General features: G+C 31.4%; 1 protein-coding gene across 3 annotated transcripts in view; it reads right to left on the reverse strand.

Moving 5' to 3' along the window:
- NCAM2 (neural cell adhesion molecule 2) overlaps positions 1-19,790 on the reverse strand; it is a 579,719-nt gene that overhangs the window by 42,923 nt on the left and 517,006 nt on the right. Inside the window, exons 15-16 of one of the 3 annotated variants that reach the window (XM_015133085.3) lie at positions 18,354-18,534; positions 10,963-11,702 (exon numbers count right to left, since the gene is read on the reverse strand). In XM_015133085.3, the coding sequence (XP_014988571.1) occupies positions 11,596-11,702; positions 18,354-18,534 (288 nt within the window). In that variant the 3' untranslated portion in view covers positions 10,963-11,595. Of the gene's footprint in view, positions 1-10,962; positions 11,703-16,516; positions 18,142-18,353; positions 18,535-19,790 lie in introns of those variants that run through there. The other 2 variants (XM_077997926.1, XM_001106060.5) reach the window with 2 other exon arrangements.

Consider the following 19,790-nt stretch of genomic DNA (forward strand, 5'->3'; position numbering starts at 1 on the left):
ATCAGCTTCCCGTTTGATGTAAGGAGTCCATTTTAATCTGAACATGGCTTGAATAAAAAAAGATGTATGAAACGGGGTGTGATTCTGAGATTAGAAAACATATATGGATATTAGAGGTGATTGGTGGGCGTTGGGATTTTAGTGGTGAAGGATGCTGTTAAAGAGGATGGAGCTTGCAAGTGAATTCAGTAACAAATAAATTGATCAGTCAAATCAATATTGACAAACAGCTCCAAAAACAAACTAGAAATTGTGATCATTTTCCAACAGATGGTAGGGAGTTATTGGAGGGAAGCAGAATCTGCCGCAATCGTTTGGAAAGAGCCAGAGGAGGCCTGGGCTGTGGTAATGACTATTAAATGTCTGTCCAGTCTTCCTTCTCTCCTTCTCTCCTATTCCACGCCCATTTCCACACACCATATAAGAATAAGAACTCCTTGGATACTGTTTGGATTGAAGAGGTGAGGAATTAAATAGACTCAGTCTCTTATATGTGATTAGTTATTGAATTATCATTACATAATTAAGGTCTATCAGTATATTTTAAAAATAGAGACTAAAAGGCCGGGCGCGGTGGCTCACGCCTGTAATCCCAGCACTTTAGGAGGCCGAGGCGGGCGGATCACGAGGTCCGGAGATCGAGACCATCCTGGCTAACACGGTGAAACCCCGTCTCTACTAAAAAATACAAAAAACTAGCCGGGCGTGGTGGCGGCGCCTGTAGTCCCAGCTACTCGGGAGGCTGAGGCAGGAGAATGGCGGGAACCCGGGAGGCGGAGAATGGCGGGAACCCGGGAGGCGGAGCTTGCAGTGAGCCAAGATCACACCACTGCACTGCAGCCTGGGCGACAGAGCGAGACTCTGTCTCAAAAAAAAAAAAAAAAAAAAAAAGAAACTAAATAACATAAAAATACTATTAAATTATATAATATATATGTTTATATTTATGTATAACTATTCTATATATATTTATTTGGAATGGTGTTTTAAGTAGTCCACCATGGTCACCCTGCTTTTTAAAATATCTACACAATCCCTCTTACAGTTTTAGCTATCTTTTTAGAACAATCTTATGTAATAAGTGAGCCACTAAAATATAAAGTTATTATGCTTGTATAGAAATATTGATGAGAACTTGTCAAATTCTTGTTATCCTTTAACAGATTTTAGCAGAAGAAAAAGAATGAAAATGAGCTGTGCTTATTTTGAAAAAAATATTGGCTAAAAACAAATTCGTACATAACAGCTCTTTTGTGTAGATATTACAAAGTGCTAAAAATTTTAGAAATAAATATTTTAAAATATCCTTTTAATAAATCTGGTACAACTGTAAACCATGACGAATTATAAAATATCTAAAGTCCTTGCACAACAAAATATCTATTATCTTAACTACACTGACATTTCAAATTATTATGTATGTTGGAACTGAGATCATTTTGGCACAAAGCTCACCAAACATGGCATAAAAGAGCATATAAAATATCTTTTGTGTTCTTTAGCTATCCATTTGAATTGCTCCCTTTGATGTTTACTATATCTCACTAACTCTAAACTTTTCCATATACTGTTTAAATTTGGTTATATGTCTGGTTGACGTTGATGGATGCAGTTTGTTTGCTATAAAACAACGAGTGTTTTTATTGATTAGTAGAAAAGGCAGCTTCAAAGATTTGCATGAATATGACCCAAACATGTATTAGCTAGTATAAAAGAACTGAATAATTTTATATTTAGTTCTTTGTTTAATCCCCTACCTGACCAATTTTATTTTTCTGTCAACATTGAAAGGCTGCTCCATATATAGAAAATGAAAAATGTATTTTCATCGTACAAACAGAAAATTATTTTCTTAGACTATACTACAAAATTGAAACATATCTCTATATGATTATACTCCAGTTCATATTTTATAATTTGTTTTTGAAAGTCCAAACTGTTTAATTTTCTCCAATATAAAATTCCTATTTATAAAACTTCTAAGTTTTCTAAACATGAAACAGAATAAATGAATAATGTGAGCAAATACGTAGAAGATATGTATTATTATTTTTCGTGGAATCTATGGTAATATATTAAGATGCTTACAGTTTTCAGTTTGAGATATTCACTGTATTCTACCTTAGATATATCAATTTCTGCTTAGAGCTATACAAAAAACATCAATTCTACATTATTAAAACTACATATTTTAAACATGTAGGGTTCCCTATAAATGTCTACTATTATATAACACATCTAAATTAAGACATTTTATGCTATCAGCTATCAAACTATGAAAAGACATGTAGAAACCTTAAATGCACATTACTAATTGAAAGAAGTCAATTTGCAAAGATTACATAATAGAAAATTGCGACCAAGTGACATTCTGGAAAAGGCAAACCTAGGAAATAGTAAAAAGATCAGTGACTGCCAGGAACTAGTGGAGAAAGGAAGGAGGAATAGCTGGAACACAGAGGATTTTTAAGACAGTGAATTTATTCTGTATGGTACCAAAATGGTGATACAGGTCATTATTAATTTATCCAAATCCATAAAATGTACACCACCAAGTATGCACCCTAATGTAAACTGTAAACTTTGGGTGATTACAATGTGCCACTGTGGGTTCATCACGGTAACAAAGGTACCACTTGGGTGTGAGATACTGATAATCAGGAAGGTTGTGCCTGACTGGGGTAGATAGTATATGGGAGCCCTCCTTAGTTTCCATTCAATCTTGGTGTATTCAAACTAAAGTGTATTGAAAAGGGAAAACATGCAATGGTGATATCTCTATTACCTGCATGGAAATGGCTACTATGCCTAGATTGATTGAGGATTTCCTATAAAAACAACTTTTACTTTTCTGTCCTTTAACAACTAAAAAAACTCCACATATTAAGTGAGAAGTAACTCATATAGGTGCTTTAAATGTTTTTAGCTTCCTGTTTTTATGTAATAGAACTCAGCAGTGAACTATACCACGTCCTATTTTAGATAAATATTTTTCCCTGTTCACTTAAACTTTCTTTCACGACTGAGTCATTTGACAGAACCATGAGTCACAGGCTACTATATAAAAATTCCATACAAATTTTAATGTTTTCTACCAACATGTACTATGAAATAGGATGTTTTTCAAGAGCCATGAGTAGTTTGTATTTCACATTACGTGTGACAGGTATATCCCATTCAACTATTGTGAAATTATACTCTAGAAACGATAGCAAAATTTAGGTGTGTTGTTCATGGATTATTTAAAACAGAAATGCCAATTTGAAGATAATTTACTTTTTATTGAACCACATTTAAACAGAAAACATAAAGTCCTCTATCTTGAATACTTGTTTTTAACATTTTGTTTCTCTTTGTAATATTAAATAGGAAATCAGTAGAGAAACAAACACACATAGCTGCTACGCAAATTATGTGTTGAAATTATTTATTTTGAATTCTTAAAATAAAAAGGATGCATATTGAGATGAAAATATCTTACATTTAGTGGACAGTAAATAAAAATATCATCTTATATTAATTAAAAATCACCTATCTCTACTAATAATGTAAATAAATAATTTAGTAAGGTGCTATCAAAATATGTGTAAAAAACAAGAAAGTGATTAAAATTTAATTTGATATTCACTGAAAACCATAAACTTAATGTGTGCTTTTTACCTTGGTCATGGGGAAGCAGCTATACATAAAAGTTTTAGTGAGAAAGATAAAAACTGACTAATAGAAATACTGTGATTAATGGAAGAAACTGTGGTTGCTGTACACATAGCCTTTCCTCTAACACACAGGGATTTTTTGTTGTTGTTGCTCTCCACAGGCCAATCAAGAAAATAGGAAAGGAACTAGGTCTAAGACATAGCACCATATAACTTATAGGCCGGAAATTTACTGGTACCAACTTTGATTTACTGTAATACAACAAAGATAGGAGGAAAACTGAGAATCGAAGTTGCTTCACTATATCGATGACTATTTGCTTTTTCTGATCCTCAGTTTGTTGATATAATAAAATAATAGAGTTCAGTTACAATAGCTTCAGATTTTCTCAAATCTCTTTAGTTTCTTCACAATAGCCCAGAATAGTGGGACAATAAAAAATTAATAAAGTAATATATATTTACTCTAACAGTAACCATAAAAATTCCTAAGAATTCCCAGATACCCTCCATTTGATATCATCCTATTGTCAAGGGGCTTCAGGAAAAATAAAAATGAAAATAATAAAAATAAACAACTGTTCTGGTGTATGTTTCAAACTACTATAACTATTATATCATTTAAAAGAAGTATAAATATTACAATATATAAAACTTATAAATGTTGTATTAAAATTTCCATTTTGAAATATACACAAGCATGTCTCAAAAGGTGTATAATGTTTATATTAAAATATACATTTTGGACTGGACTGTCATGGAATAAGAGAAATTAAATATGCTCCAAAATAATCCAAATCCTGAAATGATAATTTTCTCTTTTGAATTTTGACATTATTTCATATTTATCAGGCAATGAAACATTTTGCTCTAAGAGAAAAATATGACTTATCTGTTTATATCTATGCCAAAAGTTATTTTTACACTATAAAAGCTAATTAAATAATTTTATATTACCTATAGTATTATTCCAAAATTTCAACTCTTACTATTTTTGTTTCATACCTTTGCAGTGGATAAGCACAGAATGTTAATCATTTTCTGCAACTTTATTCATTTGGTGTCCAAAACAAAAGAAAGGACTGTAGTGGATGAACCAAAGGAATCGGAGAAAAATCACTTTACGTGTTTATATTTCCTTTATGGACTTTTGCTAGCAGTGGAGACTAGTTAATAATCTTTACATTACTAAAATTATTAATTATGTTCATGTGCTTTATTGAAATATATGATTATTTTGGCCTCCCACCAGAGATCAATGTTTTTATGAAGACACTAGAACAAGTTTACAATGGAAGTAACAATGTTTGATATTGTCACCAAATTATTTTTATAATATACAATTGTGATGAATCTGCTGATGATGTATGGGTTATCCAAAAATTGAATAACTTAATGAGTATGTTTATTACCTGTTCCTAAGTAAATAAATGTTTATGTTAAATTTGATCAAGTTAGATATGACAACACTCCACAAGGACAAAAAAGGTTATACCAGTAATAAAGAAAACACGTATAACAAAGCTTTTCCTCAGTTTTCTTTATTACAACAATGGAGACACAGAGGTACAGAAAATAAAATGACATTTAATATACTATGAAACACATGCATAGGATTACACAAAGTGCTGGATATTATGTTGAGGGTTTTAAATAAGATGATACTGAGGACAATACACTTATAACATACTTTTTTTCAAGAAAATAAGCTACGATGAAAACGAATGCAATTAAAATGATCAGAAATACTTTAAAACAGAAGCGTTACACATAACATCAATGAAAATGTGAGAGAAAAATATTCTTGAAGGAGGTACATGAATTGTGTACACTATTTACAAAGGTAGTTTTAATTGCTTACTTTTTAGGAAAAAATAAGACTAGCTAGATTTATGTCATGGCCCCTATTCAGTACATATACAGAATAAAAATAAAAATATATTTTCTAAAAAGGAAGTTTTATGTCTCATTATTATGCATTGTTTTTAGTGTGTAACATATTTTTACTAACTAAAATGAAATGAAAAAGAATAACTGAATTTAACTTAAGCATACATAGTTTCAGAACTTTCAATACATCTAAATTTAATACAACCAATATTAGATCAGTTCACACTTAAAATGAAGTTTTATTCTACTTGGATGAAAGTATCCTTTAAAAGTAGATAAAATAATAGTCTACCAACAAAGGAGATGAAATGCAGTTAAGACCATCTCAGATATACTAATAGAATTCTTAAACATATTTGTTTTTTGTATTTCTTGGATTTTTTTTTTGTTTTACAGCATATTAGCTAATACAGATGTTATAGACTATTCCAGGCTATGTGCAACATTTACTGACAGTTTAGCCTTGGAAATTAGTTAATAACCAGGGAATATGTTGAATTATTACAGGAGATCTTTGTTGAGTCCTTAATTTTAGACAACAAAACTAAAGGCTTTTGGAAAACAAAGCATGGATATTAAACTCTCATCTTTGTCTAATTTTGAAAAATAATAAAACTAGATTTAAACTTAGGGAATGTTTTCCTTAGATAAAAATTGGGATTATGTAAATATAACACATAGAAGGAATACTACAACTTTACATTTAAAAGACAAATCATATTAACTTTAGAATAATACTCCGATTTATATGGTAATTGGTCAGAGAATGAGTTAATAAGCATTAATTTTTTTCTTTAGTTAAGTACCAAAATTTAATGTGGAAATATATTCTGAATATTATGTTTAACTATCAAATATTAATGATTAAACAATACTATTTATGAGATTTGGAAATGCCTTGTCACCAATTTCAACTTAAATTATAATAATTTTAAAGACAATTTGTAGAATATTTGTATATTCAGTCATTTGAAATATGCAGATTTCAGCTATCTCTTCAATATATTAGATTTGCTGAAGCTTTTATGACATATTTCTATACCACAACGTTAGGATTTTAAAATTTACAAACATTGAACAGAAACATAATAGAAGAAATATATTCCATTTATTCATGGCCAAAAATTTAGAAAGGAAGTATAAAACAGACAGAGAGAGAGAGGGAGAGAGAGAGAACAAAAGAGAGAAATGGAAAGAAAGAGAAAGGAGGAAGAGACAGAAATAGAGAAAGAGGGAGAAAATTAAAAAGAAAGAATTATAAGAAAGTAAGAAAGGATAAAAGAAAATAAATTTTAAAAAAGTGAAAACTTGAGGCTGGCCACAGTGGCTCAGGCCTGTAATCCCAGCACGTTGGGACGTTGAAGCAGGAGGATCAGTTGAGTTCAGGAGATCGAGACCAGCCTGGGCAACATGGTGAAACTCGATCTCTACTAAAAATACAAAAATTAGCCAGGCGTAGTGGCTGTGTGCCTGTAAAGCCTGTAATCCCACCCAGCTACTAGGCAGGCCGAGGCATGAGTATTGCTTGTACACAGGAGGTGGAGGTGCCAGTGAGCTGAGATCAGGCCACTGCACTCCAGTTTGGGAGACAGAGCAAGAGTCTTGTCTCAAGAAAATAAATACATAAATAAATAAATAAAAATTAAAATAAAAAAAGAAAACGTAATTAAATTGGACTTATTAAAAGATCATTTAAAGGATGTTACATTATCTCTTACATAGATTAATCATGATAAACACATAAAGTTTACACATTTAGGTATGATCAATATTATACTTTATCTTTATTCAGTGAGTGAAATCATAATACGAAAGGGCCAAACAAAAATATACGTGATAATATTTAGTGTAAATAATACCAGAATTGATCATTTCAAGCTCTTAATGTTGCTTATATTATATTAATATCAAATGTAAACCTTTAAAGAAAATTTTACATGACTGGGGATATTTCTTAATTGCTACAAACTTAAAGGTTATCATGCATAATACTGGCTATTATTCTTGAAAGTTAGACCCAAATATATCGTATTATTGTATTGATATCCATATCCATCTTAAATTATTAAAATGATTTGTAATTTCAAGGTTTTATTTATCCATTATCGGTGTAAATATACCATATTAATATTTAAAATTATTTTTATGTATCTAAGAATACCTCCAGATTCAGAAGTTCATGGTTTAATTTTTTCTTGTATATTTCATTTAATATAAATGACTAATCATAAATTTAATTGTACATGGTTGAAACTACTTTGGAATTTTTTGTGTTTTAGCTTTAATTTAAATTAAACATATTGAATGAGTATTCTTATACAGAAAATGTTAGAATTAAATTATAATGGTTTCTCAATTGACCCAAATTGCACATTATTGTGTTTAATGTGCACTATGATGCATACTTGTAACTTTATTAAGTTAAAAAGAACTTGAATATTTAAAAAGTCAAATTTATTTGCAATAAAATTATTTGTCTTTATATGTATTTGCTATATATAAGTGAAAATTGCATATATATTAAACATCAATCTAGTTCCTTCTATATATATGCATATTTAAAATGTTTACGTATTTTAACTTCAATCTTGTTCATGTATACCAGTAATGAAGGCATATATGTGCATTTGCAAAATGCTTCTGGAAATAATATGAGTATAGAGTTTATAAAATTAAACTTAGTCTGTCCTAATGACCTATAGTATTAGGAAGGAAATGAACAAAAATGGCAACTTATCTAAGGTTTTTCTGTGTAATAATACATTTTATAGGAAATAATTTACTGCTACCTCCTAGGCATACTGTTAGCATATCTGAAACATGGTACTTGTGGGTCTTATTGTGAACTGATGAGTAATTATAGTTTTGATTGGGGTAGGGAGGCCAGTAACATTGATTGTAAAATGGAGGAAAGAAGATAGACTAGAAGAGATTGGAAGGAGAAAGAAGGAGATACCCAGATCTATATTTTTAAAATCCTGATATTCTACATGCAGATAATGGCAATCATGCATAGGTAAATCAATCTAGCTTCATAACTGGTACAATATGGTCAAAACAATCTTTTGAAATATTTTTACAGTAAACAATACAATACACACACCACTGGACATAGACATGTATTTCTGATTATATATAATGACTAATCTTACACTCACCTTAACACAGAAGTTCAAATGTATACATCTTCAGAGACAGAATTTTATGTAAAACTCCATTGTATGAAAAAAAAGTATTGGATGAGGCTAGAAGATACTTAAAATAAGTTTAAATTTTTATGTCTTGCTTACCAGTAATCACATTTACTTATATGTGTAGACAGATGCAATACTAGTAAAGCCAAAAAAGTAACAAACTCATTTTTAAAATAAAAAAGTAAACTGACTGATTTTTATGGTTGCCTATAGCAACAGTAAGGTTCAGATAATAAAAAAGATAACTCAGCAACACATATTATTAAGACTTTTTAAAAATACTAGGATGTAAAATGTCTAAGGTTTTATTGATTGGAATGCAATAGCTTTACTGTTTAGTTTTGTACTTTTAAATTTCTTACAGAAATAAGGCAAAGCAGAAACCCTATTATTTTAGCATCTCATAATATTTTTAAAAGAATTTATGCATATCTCAGAGTAGTGAAAGAGGTGTTCATCTAAAAATAAACATTTGGCTAAATGACAGACTGCTTAAAAAGTTAAGGACTAAAAACTGGATCCACACTTAGATGTTTAAAATCTAATGAACAACTGTTTAAATGTATATAACTCTGCTAACATAATTTTAATATTAGGATCTTTTCAAAATGCCAAATTGATATATCTTATTTCTGTGTATACCTCACTTTGAATGTTCTTTATATCACTTAGTGACCTTGAGTTATGATATGTAAAACTTCAAGATAAATAAACTTCGCACTAACTTACTAAATAAGTATTCCATGATCTCCAAAAAAATATTTTGTCATTCCTAAGTCAAGATAATTTCTACATGAATTCTCACAGAAAGGTCTCTAATTTATTGGAAAGATCAAGTAAGGTTAGAATGAATGTGAAAAACAATTTCTGGAGGTGTTACTAGAAATCTTTTTCTCAATGCTTTCTACAAATTAGTAATCAACAAATTTTTCAGTCTCAAATATCAAGAAATTTAATATGCAATGATAATTAGTTATTTAATAAATGGAATATTGGCTATGGTGATTTAAAAACAAAACTTTCCCTAAAATGGATTATATTTCCATAATGTGTGAATTGAGATATTGTTTTATCTTAGCAAGGGAGAAAGGAGGGAAGCAGAAGTGTTTTATTTGTTTTTTTTGAGACAGAGTCTCGCTCTTTTGCCCAGGCTGGAGTGCAGTGGTGCCATCTCTGCTCACTGCAAGCTCCGCCTCCCGGGTTCCCGCCATTCTCCTGGCTCAGCCTCCCGTGCAGCTGGGACTACAGGCACCGCCACCACGCCTAGCTAATTTTTTGTATTTTTAGTAGAGACGGGGTTTCACCATGTTAGCGAGGATGGTCTCGATCTTCTGACCTCGTGATCTGCCCGCCTGAGCCTCCCAAAGTGCTGGGATTACAGGCGTGAGCCACCGCGCCCGGCTGGCCAGAAGTGTGTTTTATCGGTTGATGCGTTGCTTCTGCAGTCTACAGGTCTATCACTAGATTACAAGAAAGGATAGCAGTTGACAGCTAAGAGTTTGGAAAAGATAAGTTAAAAGACAATCTACTATGAAAAGGAGGCCTAGCCCTCATATGAAAAGATTCTGTAGCTATCTCTTTAAAAAGAGACAGGAAAAATATTTCTGCTCAACAAAATAATTGCTCTTGATGAATGAATCACAAAGTCCAGAATCCAATCATTTGATTTACCGAGTATGTTATAGTCACTTTTATGCATATATGTAAATCTGGTTGTTTCCTATTGTCCACAATAAGTAGTAAAAGTCACTTGTTGAGATGTGGGTGCAAGTGAAAAACACAAATACTCTTCACTTGTTTTGAAATTACTTAAGTAAAGATTACTTAAGTGAAAATTGCTTATTCACATAATGAAAATTTGCAAAAACCAAAAGTCATTCTTCATGCTACTCCCTCAAATCGAAATTCCTTTGAAATCTGAAATCTAGTTCCAACCTCAATTTCTTCCCATCTTGATTTCAACTTCTTGAAAGGAGTGTCTACAATATTTTCTTCTCTCTCTTTAATGCTTGCAAAAATTCTGACTCTCTGATGTCCAGAAAAATGTAATAAATAACTACTTATGTTAGAAACAATAGGACTTGAGGTCAGCTCAAAACATAATCTAAATCCAGTGAATTGGGTGTAACTTTTTAGATATATTCAAATTTAATTTAATCTTCATTCTGGGAAAATTGCAGAGATATTTTCACTTAATGTAAAAACATTAATTGGTATTCAAATTTAAAATAGGAAACTTTCACATTTATTCCTTAAGACATTTTAGTTCAACAAAGGGAAAATAAACAATACAATTGGGATACACATCTAATAAAATATAATGCCTATGTTTTATATAAATGGTAAACACATTGAAATATTAGAAATGTTCATAAAGTTGGAAACTTACACTTAAAAGCAACAGTAAAAAAGCAATAAAAGTGATCCACAATTCTACATAATAAAATTATGATTTTCACAAAGTATGGCCATGGATATTTCATTATTTGCAAAATAATAATGAAAGATTAGATGTAGCAAAGGTTTAAGTTTCAAGTACAAGTGACATGATATTTAACAAGGTCAACTTTAGGAATTAATGGAAACTTTAGAATAAAGTATGTTATGCAGTGAACTGGTAGTTGAAAGTAACAATCCCGATTGAATCTCCTTCATTGATTTTCTGACAAATTATCCACTTAAAAGGTTGACAATAGGGGGAAGGGGAAAAAGCTTAATCGTTCATGGGTGAAGATACATGCATAATTAATTGACCTTAGAAAATATTTTATTATAATTTTAGATTAGCCTTGTTATTACTTTTTTAAAAAATTTTCAGGGCATAAGAGGATATATCATATGATATAACAATGACATTAAAACACACAAGACAAACTTATGGCTATAATGAAAGAAAACCCAGCAGCATTCAGCTGCCATGACTGGCTTCCATTTTCACCTTTATTTGCTTCACAGCATTTATCTGCATGATGAAAATTGTTTTTGAAAATAGAATAAGAATGAAATAATTAAGAAAATAAAGAGTAGAGTTACAAACGAGAAAATAAAAAGAGAAAAAACGTGACAGCAGGAAAGAAAAAAAGAGAAAATAATTAATGCAAGATTTACACAAAGTCATTAACAATTAATGCAAACCTACAAAAATACTTTGATACAAGCCAAGAATGGCTAAAATCATGTATAAAACATTTCTATATATTGTCACATACTAAAAACAGACAAAGGTCAATATTGACGTTTATTCTGATTACTCAGACATTAATTCTGTCATTGATCCTTTACATGTAAATATCTTTCATTTATAAGTTGAAAATGTAAATAACAAGAAAAAAGTCACCAGTCATTTTTCTGTGCTACTTGTGAATTCACAGAGCTACTTTTAATATGAGCTCAATATATCCTACAATGGTTGATGGTAATTTTTTCTACCATGATTTCTTAAAATATATTTAATAAAAGCAGTTATATTTTAATAATAAACAAACTACTAACAAATATAAATGAAAATTGCATATTCACATAATGAAAATTTGCAATAAGCATAGAAGCTAGAAGCATTAACCTATTGGCCATAGGTAAACTCCAGACAAATGTCACTGCACCTCTTTTAAAACAATTTTAGGAACCAAAGATTATAAAAATAATTTTTAGACCTACTTTTTCATTACATGCTAAACTACGGAAATACTGTTGCAGGTGTAGTATCAATATTTAGGTTAGACTGAAAATTCCAGATTCCAGAGGGTTAAGATAAAGTTTCCCCAGGTAATTGGACTTCTATTTCACCACTGTTTTAGAATTTTGAAACTTATGTTCTAAAACAACCATAAATGTAACCCTAATATAATATTTTCATATTCACCATGTTCTTGAATGTTGTTTTCTGTTCACGTTGAATTATCTAGTGATGAAAGATTTATTGTTTGAAACTAGAGTGGAGGTTATCAAAATAATTTTACTGTATGGTTCATTGGAAGCACAAATTAAAAGCCCATGAAAGTACAAAGTAACTGAAATATTTTAGCAATATTTTTTGTGGTGATTTATATATATTTTTTAGCTTGTTAAATCTAAACAACTATTTTGTATGTATAATGTATGCATTACATGTTCCTAGACAGTAGAATTATTTTATCATTGGATATAAAAAATGTTGAATAGAATTATTGTCATCAAATTATATTGATAGTCAATATTAAAATTAGACATGTCTTCAGGAAAAAGAGGAAGTAATTGCTGAAAGATACTAAGGTCTTTTTTGGTTAAATAAAAATGTTATTAAACATGTGGCAGGCCAAAAAAAAATGGTGAAAATGTTTTTCAAAGTAAGTTTATTTATATCCAAGGATTTTTTTTAAACATTAGATTATATCCAGTTCCGCAGTTTAGTAGTATTTTTAGTCATTAAAATTATACAACAAATCAATAAATGCCATGCTAGCAGCCTTGAAATCCATATGGTAGTCATTTTATAACAATTAATCTGCTATAGTTTCCCAATATTCTTGTTTCTTGTAAAATAAAATAAGATGGAGTTACGCTGCATGAATATTCCAAAAAGGAACATGATTGATTATGGAAACTCTGTTTTCATATAAATCAAAATACGTTTTCAAAATAAGCACATCTTTAATAAGAACTAAAAAATGAAAAATATTAATAATTACAAAATTTTAAAAAAGCAATTATAAACTAATAAGAAATGTAGTCTCCAGTAGCATACTTACAAGAAAAATTATTATCAATGTAAAATTTTATATGAATGTAAAGGGAGTAGGTGGGAAAAAAAAGAAAAAATAGTGCTTTAGTCCAACAAGTAAATGTTCTCTAGACTTAGCCTATTGTTTACAAAAAGTTAAATACACCTAATGCACATAAGTAATGGGTTTTTAAATTCGAAATTCCAGAAAACTTACTTTGACAGTCTACAATGCATGAAATACAAAAATAAATTAAAACCACACTAACCTTTGAACTCTATATCTTCTCTAACTTAAATGAAAAGACTTAAGATGTGCTAGTTTATTACAGGTAACTTATTTCTAATATGTTTGAATTTATATTTTATTTTAAAATGAAAAATAAAATCATATAAAATTATATGATCTTTTTTTCATATTTTGCAAATATATAATGTTAACGCCATAAGATTTGGAAGGTTCCCAAATTCCCCATCATTACAGCCTTTAAAGTTGCCTCACAAAACCTAGATCTAAATCAAACAATTCTTAATTTACGGTTTGTTTCTGATATGACTTTCCAAGAGGCCTTAGCAAGCTGGTGTCAGTAACAGTAAATTAGACATGATTTTATAACTATTTTTTTTTTTCAAGATGGAGTCTTGCTCTGTCACCCAGGCTGGAGTGCAATGGCGTGATCTTGGCTCATTGCAACCTCCACCTCCTGGGTGCAAGCAATTCTCCTGTCTCAGCCTCCTGAGTAGCTGGGATTACAGGCGTGTGTCACCATGCCCAGTTAATTTTTGTATTTTTACTAGAGACAGGGTTTCACTATGTTATCCAGGCTGGTCTCAAACTCCTGACCTTGTGATCCACCTGTCTGGGCTTCCCAAAGTGCTGGGATTATAGGTGTGAGCCATCGCGCCCTGCCGAATCTGCGACATTTTTACAAATAAAGTAAATACTTCATTTTCCCCGTTTTGATAAGTTGTGTTGGCTTTGTATCAGCTGCATAGATTCGAGGGGTGAATACCATCTCCTACCTTCTCAGATGACTTTGTCTGTGTGTCTGTAGGTGTGATTTCTCCATGACTACTTGATTTGTTTCATCTAGCATTTTTCATCATAAAAGACCTTCTAACACTGGCCTTTCCCCACCTCTGCTCACCTTAGAAAAACTTCCTGAAAGCATTAAATAAATATGGAGTCTAAACTCCCTAACCTCACATACAATCCTCTGCCCACTTGTACCTAATTTCTCTCCCAATGACGTCAGCAAAGCAGCATGTGATAGGGATACTTCACATCTGTTCTGGTTCAGTGCCATTCACCTTTCGGCAGCATTGGACACTTTACATGTATTCTTTTTGAAATATGACCCTTTTTTAACTTCCAAGATACTATGCTCGTGTTTTGCCAGTAAGTCTGTAAAGTGTTAGTCTCATGATGGGGGTGGAGTGGTCTGGTTTCTTCTTCCAGTATAATATTATAGTTCCTTGGGACTCAGTTCTTAACTTCTTGCTACTCTTCAGTAATTCGAGAAATACTCTTTGGAAATCAATGCTGTGCCAGTCAGCCTTCTAGTTACTAGCAAACATAAATGAGTACTACAGACATCAACCCCTCTTCAGAGATTTTAGGCACTGCTTAGATGGGTTTATCCTCACTCAAATACCATTCACCTGTTAACACTGACAGCATCATGGGGTATGTTTCCAAGCCGTGGTTATCTTCTCATTTCCATACCCACATATCTAACCAACAATTTGATATTTCAAATTTAACAAATACCAAATGGATCTGATGTTTGACCCTCATTCTTCAAATCTTGCTTCTCCTACAAAATTCTTCACCTTGAGAAATGACATCAGCAATGCTCTAGGTGCCCAAGCAAGGAACCTAAAAGTCATTACTGACTGAATCCAATCTATTGCAACGGGAGGATTAGTCTACACTTACAATGTGTTGGGAATTTTTTCATTCTCTTTTTTTTTCTACCGCTGTTCATCCATCAGTTGCTCTTACCCATATGAGAAATAATAATCTATTTAAAATACCTATCTTTTCATACAACTTTTCTGCTTACAATTATTTACTTCTTTTGGAAGATGTTTTACAATTATGTTTTCAGAAGCCCTTGAATTATCTGGTTTGCATTCCCTCTCTGACCTTATCTTCAGTCACACACTTTCAGGTTCTCTTCCAGACATGCCTTTTCCAGCTCCTAGATCAGATCATGCTCTTTCTGGTCTCAGAGATACCTTCCATGTAACACATTTTCCCTGGAAAGTTCATTCCTGCACGTTTCCTTTGGAAACCCACTTTCTAAGAAAAATCTCTCTTAGTTGCAGTTATTTGTTATTCTAACTCATGTTGAATATCTGTCTTTCCCTAATAGATTGTGGAGATTTTGGGGGACAGGGGTCAGTTCTGTATTTTTCACAGATAAATCCTTAAATCCTTTGTACTCATTCAAGCGTTTGTCACAAAGAAGTACTCCAATAAATTCTTAAATTAACAAACACATCTTAACATTGCAGAACCAGAAGAAACTCATTTTAGAGATGAGGAAACAGTTATTTTGACAAGTTATGTGACAGAAACAAATCTGGGAGTATAAACCAGAATTCTGTCCACTTTCTTTCCAGGTCTTGCCTACAAGCTCTCAGGACACGAGTTTCTCAAATTGAAAAAATATATATATAGAGAGAGGAAATGAATCACAGCATGTCTTCGTTACTTTGGTGCCTTCATATCTGTTTTTATTACCTTTTAACTTTTTCCACCTTTTGTTTATATGTATTATTGGTTTTTATCATCAACAATTATTATTATTATTATTATTTTTTTTTTTTGAGACGGAGTCTGGCTCTGTCCCCCAGGCTGGAGCGCAGTGGCGCCATCTCGGCTCACTGCAAGCTCCGCCTCCCGGGTTCCCGCCATTCTCCTGCCTCAGCCTCCCGAGTAGCTGGGACTACAGGCGCCGCCACCACGCCTGGCTAGTCTTTTGTATTTTCAGTAGATAACGGGGTTTCACCGTGTTAGCCAGGATGGTCTCCATCTTCTGACCTCATGATACACCTGCCTCGGCCTCCCAAAGTGCTGGGATTACAGGCGTGAGCCACCGCGCCCTGGGCCAACATTTTCTCATAAAGATAGCAGGGTCACTGGGGGTGTAACATTTAGTAATCTGTGTAAAATCTATTTTTTGATTTCATGTTTTATCTATGTTACCTATTTCATATAATATTAAATTTAATACATTATTAAATTAAATTAAGTTAATTCATTATGTTTCCAAATATATACACTAAATTAAAAATGTGGGAGATTGTAGTATACTGTTGCAATTTTGCTTTGGAGGAGGCTCTGGCTCAGTATGGGAACATGTATAGCATGTTCCTGATATTTGCATGAAATATAATTACTACTTACATACTCATTACAATTGTAGAAGTAGTTTCTGATGTTTCAAACATAGAGATGTAATGAACTCGATTGTACATTCAGTCATTCTTATTTAGATGTGTTATCTTGTAAAGGCATCAGATTTGTCATATAACTAGAAGTATTTCTGGCCTCAAACATGTCATTCAACCTCTTAAAATCATATTTGTAAAATGAGAATAATGCTTCCTTATCCAGCTCAGATTTAAGAATAAAATGAGATAATTAATGCGGAAGTGCTTTGAAAATAATAAAAAAGTCATTAAAATATAAGATACCCATGTCATTTCCAGAGACTTTTTACTTCCTAATTTTAAATTATAATTTGGTAGAATTTATGAATTAATATTAGCAATACAAAGCTCTAATATCAATTACTTTTAAACCTTATAACCAATGGTAATTACTTTTTAATTGAAAGATTAGTCATATAAAACTGCTTTCAATTACTAAACAACTGATGTATGATATAACAAAATCATAATATATAAAATTAACATCAAGTTGAAATTACAAGAGGGTTTAATAACATGTTGAACTAGCTAGTTTTATTTCTTTCCCCGTTTCAAAAATATTATATATCTATACTTATACTCTAATATAATAAGACAAATAAATCTTGGTTTCATGGATTAATATGCTGCTCTTTTCTGCATATATGTACAAATAAAGAATATACTATAGATACATAAATATCTGTACATGTCTGCATAAAATTAAAATATTAAAAGTAATAACAGGGAAAATAAACGTAGAAATATGAACAATTTGGCAACTCATGAACAGAGTTAAGTGTTATTTTGAGTCAGAATAAATTTTTTATCTTTACTTCAAGAGCATTTATCTGAATAAAAGTTTAATATCCCTGTTGTGAACTTTCATAATGTTACTAACTTACTAAGATGTAACAATGTAAGCGTTGTTACCTATCAATGGTAGAATCTAACCAGTGTGTTGCAAAAGCTGATTTACAGTGTTCTTCCATTTTATGAGCCTTCTTAAAACTCTAGGTATAGGTCTTTATGGAATTATATTTGTGGCTGTTCCTGCCTTTCTTTGTGACTAATTTTATGTTTCCAAAATCAACCTGCTTGATCAGGCACAGGTTGGCTCAAATCTAACAAGAATTGGAGCACCAGTCTCCACATGATTGGCAGAGAAATTGTCTTCTTAGTAAAGCTTTCATATGGTCTCAATAGACACTTTTCACATTGACTATCATCAGTCACTCTTACTCTCTATGTTCTCCTATTCATTCGTTCCCCACCACTCCAGCTATGAATGGGGTCAAAATATATTTGCAAATTAAGCACTACCCTATGGCAAGAGCGATGAGAAACTTTGTGTGTGATACGTCACACTAATAATTAGAACCTGGAATTTACATTTCAGTTGGTTTTAATTATTAATAAGAAAAGTCAATAAGGGTTATAAAAAGGTGGTATCATGTTTATTGCTCAGTCTAAAAAGAATATAGTTTTGCTTACCTTTAATAATGTTGGGCTTTGGTGGCATGCTGAATTCATAAACTGTTGGTTCGGAATATCCCAACCTATTGGCAGCTGTAATCTGAACTTCATACCCCATGGTCCACTGGAGATGCTCCAAAATGATGTGGTCTTTATTTCCCTGTACTTTTTTCTCTAGCCATTGGTCTTCCTTATCTTTCTGTGAAAGCAATAAAAATGCATTTTGTAAATATCCATACACTAAAGTTGCACCTTTTTAGAAAAATAATTTATATTGGAATTGGAACAATATACTTATTTTGGATACTGAAACAAGTTTGATAGGCACAGAAATACATGAAGTTGCCGTGTCAATGAAGTCAGTATTATTTCTAACATTTTTCTATATAAAGTATGATGTTGTTTATATTAGCCAAAAAGTGGTTTTGTAATTCATCCTTTATTCAGTGGTTGACAATTGACCTCCATTAAGATTTTTTTATTTCACATATAGCAGTTTGCTTTTTGGCCATTTTGTTGATTATTAATCTTTATGTGAATGGGAAAATGAAACATGATATACAGAAAAAACTTAATATGTCCTTTAAAAGAATTGCCAGGGACTATTGTTAAAGTTTTTTGGGGGGAAGAAAGATAAAGTGTCTTGAAATAAAGTCTGGATATGATTGATAGATTTAAATTATCACTGGTATTTTTTACTACTATCATGTTTTATGACATAAGAAAATAATATACAAAGAAAATTACTAAGTTTTAAATATATCATTAGCAAAAGAAAATAAAACAATGCCATCCTATTCTCAAACATTCTACACTTAAATACTATCTCGCTGCTTTTCTAAAATATAAATTTGACCATATGACATTTGAATTTCCCTTTGTTTGATAAAATTACCATTAGAACTACAATTACTAATGAAATATAAATGGATATAATTTTATAAATGAAATTTTCTAAAACAGAGCAATTACTGGGTTGGGCCATACATTAACAATTTCAACACAGAAGGCTTCCTTAACCTTTCTGGCTTGTCTTCCTCCTCTTTATAACAAAAAGGATAGTAGCAGCTGCTTCTGTCAGCTTTTTGGGAGAGCAATGAGGAAAATTGAGTAGGTTGTGTATTTCAGGGCCTTAGAGATCATAACCACTTAAACAAATAACAGCTATTTTAGGATATAACTGTTTCCATAAAAACTGTATGGAAATGAAACATTTTCTCTGGAATCATGTATCTAATAATCTATCGTTGCAACTGCAAATCGTACTTTCCCAGGGTATAAGTATAGATAAATTACAGCCTGTCTAGAACAACAGATGCAGACATGTCTTTTAACCTCATAGCTCAGTCCTATATTATTCTATGTTGAGGCAAAACTTCACACTGCTTCTTTGACTATAAAAAAACTATGTTTTCTCCATTTTCGATGACAATTATTTGTTCTCTAAAATAAAAT

Source organism: Macaca mulatta, chromosome 3 (genome assembly GCF_049350105.2).
Source record: "Macaca mulatta isolate MMU2019108-1 chromosome 3, T2T-MMU8v2.0, whole genome shotgun sequence".
Taxonomy (NCBI): domain Eukaryota; kingdom Metazoa; phylum Chordata; class Mammalia; order Primates; family Cercopithecidae; genus Macaca; species Macaca mulatta.